This window comes from Ruditapes philippinarum, unplaced genomic scaffold (genome assembly GCF_026571515.1).
Source record: "Ruditapes philippinarum isolate M1 unplaced genomic scaffold, ASM2657151v2 ctg7509_1_1_1_1, whole genome shotgun sequence".
Classification (NCBI taxonomy): Eukaryota; Metazoa; Mollusca; class Bivalvia; order Venerida; family Veneridae; genus Ruditapes; species Ruditapes philippinarum.
In genome coordinates, this window is record NW_026859578.1 from 26,764 (window position 1) to 30,267 (window position 3,504).

Genomic DNA, 3,504 nt, shown 5'->3' on the forward strand with positions numbered 1-3,504 from the left:
AATATACATGCCCATATCAAGCAAGTACGGAAATTTAATATCTACAACCTTTTATCTATATTAGATATGCTAAAGTCCAAATACCCGTATGTACTTAATCACATGGGGAGGATAGTTTGATAAACTAACATTTAATTTAGAGTAATGATTTTTGAGTTATATGTTTAATGGAATACTTTATGTTTTACTCATAAAGCAATACAATAAAAATAAAGTTAAAGTTAATGAAAACGAAGCAAGTTATAACACGAATTATTTTCATGTGTAAAGTTCGATAGTATGGCGGTGTCTGGAAGAAAAGCAGTGGCACCAATCAAAGGTTGGTTTGATAGTAATATAAATCATTTTTGTGATCCGTGTAAAACTGATGGTCAAAATGTAAAAGCACGAGGATATTGTGAAGATTGCCAGGAATATTTATGCAGCTCGTGTTTTTCTTCTCATAGAAAAACAAAGGCCTCAAAACATCATAAATTACACGAACGATCCGACGCTACAAATACATCTATATTAGATGATAAATGCCCATTTCATAACACCGAAATTGTCAAGTTTTTCTGTCCTAGACACGAAGAACTAGGATGTCATGATTGTATGGTTCTTAAGCATAGAACATGTGATCTTGATTATATCCCTGACACGTGTAAAGGTATAGCTGACAGTAAAGAGTACGATGACACGTTGAAAATGCTGGAGTTAAAGTTACAAGCAGCAGGAAATTTGGAAAGAGAAATTTCTGACAAAACTACGGAAGCAGACGAATGTTTTAATCAAGCGCTTAAAGATATTGACGACTTTGAGTACCGAATCATCAATCGTATAAAAGAAATGAAAACTAAAGCTGTTGAAAATGCAAAACAAATAAATGAATCAAACAAAAGGGCATTAAAGACAAGGCATGAAGACTGCAGTAAAATGTTGTCAGATGTTAAACAACTTCAAGCAAGTCTAAAAGACAATAAAACTTCCGGGAAGGAAAGGGAAATATACATAGCTGTAAAAAAAGCTAAATCTCTGGCCGTTGATGAAATCAGGACTGAAGTTTTAACAGAAATAAGAAAACTTAAAACAACTTACACCTTCAAACGGAACGAAGAGATGGAATATGCATTATTTAAGAACATTTCATTAGGAATACTAGAGACAAAAAATCGTTCTGTAAGCTCCTTACAGCATTTAAGGAACATTAAAGTAAAAACATTTTCAGATGGATATGAATGTTCTATCGCAGGATGTTCATTAATTCCACCAGATAAAGTTTTACTGGCAGATGAAAGTAATAAAAAACTTAAACTGTTTAATATCAACAATGACCGGTTGATAAATGAAAGAGAGGAAAATGGAGAACCGTGCTGTGTTGTTCATTTGTCTCAAGATGAAGTAGCTGTTGCGATGTTAAGAATGAAAGCAGTTCAAATTTTCAAGACTGATGATGACCTTTCCCTAGTTCGTACTGTTCAACTTGGTAGACAATGTTGTAATGTCACATATAACCAAGGAAAGGTATATGTTGTTTGTTGGAATCCAGAAAGTGTGTTAGTATTAGATCTTTATGGTACCATACAGACAGACATTCCACTGAGTACAGATAACATTCACATGACAATTCCATCTGGCATTGCTGTAAGTGCAGACTCTAAATATATATATGTAAGTGACTATAATAGTAACATTGTACGCCTTACAAACAATGGAAGTGTATCAAGTATCTATAAAGAAGACAAGAAAATAAAATCACCTTCTGGGATACTTCGTCTAGAGGATGGATCACTTCTTGTCTGTTGCCGTAACAGCAATACAGTATACAGAATTTCTGAAGATTTCAAGACAGGATTTAATGTTCTAGATAAAATAGTAGCACCGAAAAGCATTTGTATAGATTATAACGGTGACAAAGTGTACATTGGTTGTGATAATGCCACTTTCAATGTGTGTAAAGTTGGTTATCAGAAATAAAAAGAAATGATGATGATGATGATGATGATGTTAGTTATAATTTTTCAGAAATAGATAAAGAAACATTAAATACGAGTATGAGGCTATGATAGTGAAAGCAATATCAGTCTCACTAATATTTTATTTTAAGCTTTTGAGTGGATTACTGTTAAAAATATATTTGATAATTTCGCGGTGAAAAATATCAAAATATAGTTTCAAACTTTTCAATGAGGAGACTACATTTTAAAGAGTTCCCCATGTGATACCACAATTTTATTTTTGCTTAAAATTCTGACATTGTCAGGAATGTTTAGAGAAAAGCAAAGCTGAAAGTGATAAATAACTTAAATTTCAAAAGAAATAAAAATTAAAAAAATACTTCAATTCATTCAAATCACCAAAATCAGATTACCAAAATTTATATCGTCAGATTCTCCAAATATTTTTGGTTTCATTTTTATAGTCTAAGATACCTTAAAAAATTAGTATGTGAGAAGTCAGCAGTTAACAGTGAGCTAAGCAAAAAGGCATTACGATTTATATAGGGAAATCAATGATCTGCTGTTATGCTCCGCTGGGTAAGCAATCTAGCAGAGCATTCCAAAATAAAGTGTAGAAATGCTTTGCTGGTATGCTCAGCTGGCTAAGCTATCTAGCAGGCAATTACTAAATATAGTGTTAAAATGCTCTGCTGGTATGCTCAGCTGGCTAAGCAATCTAGCGGGGCATTCCAAAATATAGTGTAAAAAGCTCTGCTGTTATGCTCAGCTGGCTAAGCAATCTAGCAGGGCATTCCAAAATATAGTGTAAAAAGCTCTGCTGTTATGCTCAGCTGGCTAAGCAATCTAGCGGGGCATTCCAAAATATAGTGTAAAAATGCTCTGCTGTTATGCTCCGCTGGCTAAGCAATCTAGCGGGGCATTCCAAAATATAATGTAAAAATGCTCTGCTGTTATGCTCAGCTGGCTAAGCAATCTAGCGGGGCATTCCAAAACATAGTGTAAAAAATGCTCTGCTGTTATGCTCAGCTGGCTAAGCAATCTAGCGGGGCATTCCTAAATATAGTGTAAAAATGCTCTGCTGTTATGCTCAGCTGACTAAGCAGTCAAGCGGGGCATTCCAAAATATAGTGTAAACATGATATGCTGGTATGCTCAGCTGGCTAGGCAATCTAGCAGGGCATTCCTAAATATAGTGTTAAAAATGCTCAGCTGGCTAGGCAATTCAGCAGAGCATTCCTAAATATAGTGTAAAATGCTCTGCTGGTAAGCTCAGCTGGCTAAGCAATCTAGCGGGACATTCCAAAATATAGTGCGAAAAATGCTCTACTGGTATGCTCAGCTGGCTAAGCAATCTAGCAGGGCATTCCAAAATATAGTGTAAAAAGCTCTGCTGTTATGCTCAGCTGGCTAAGCAATCTAGCGGGGCATTCCAAAATATAGTGTAAAAATGCTCTGCTGTTATGCTCCGCTGGCTAAGCAATCTAGCGGGGCATTCCAAAATATAATGTAAAAATGCTCTGCTGTTATGCTCAGCTGGCTAAGCAATCTAGCGGGGCATTCCAAA

At 35.2% G+C, this 3,504-nt stretch overlaps 1 protein-coding gene across 1 annotated transcript; it reads left to right on the forward strand.

Annotated features, from left to right (window-relative positions):
- Positions 1-279: 279 nt before the first annotated feature.
- Positions 280-1,956, forward strand: LOC132757108 (uncharacterized). The gene has a single exon (XM_060748296.1). It carries the CDS (start codon positions 280-282, stop codon positions 1,954-1,956), a length of 1,677 nt encoding a protein of 558 aa, XP_060604279.1.
- Positions 1,957-3,504: the final 1,548 nt, after the last annotated feature.

What these genes read in the sequence shown, in the direction of transcription:
- LOC132757108 (XM_060748296.1), top strand. Translation starts at nt 280, where the DNA reads ATGGCGGTGTCTGGAAGAAAAGCAGTGGCACCAATCAAAGGTTGGTTT.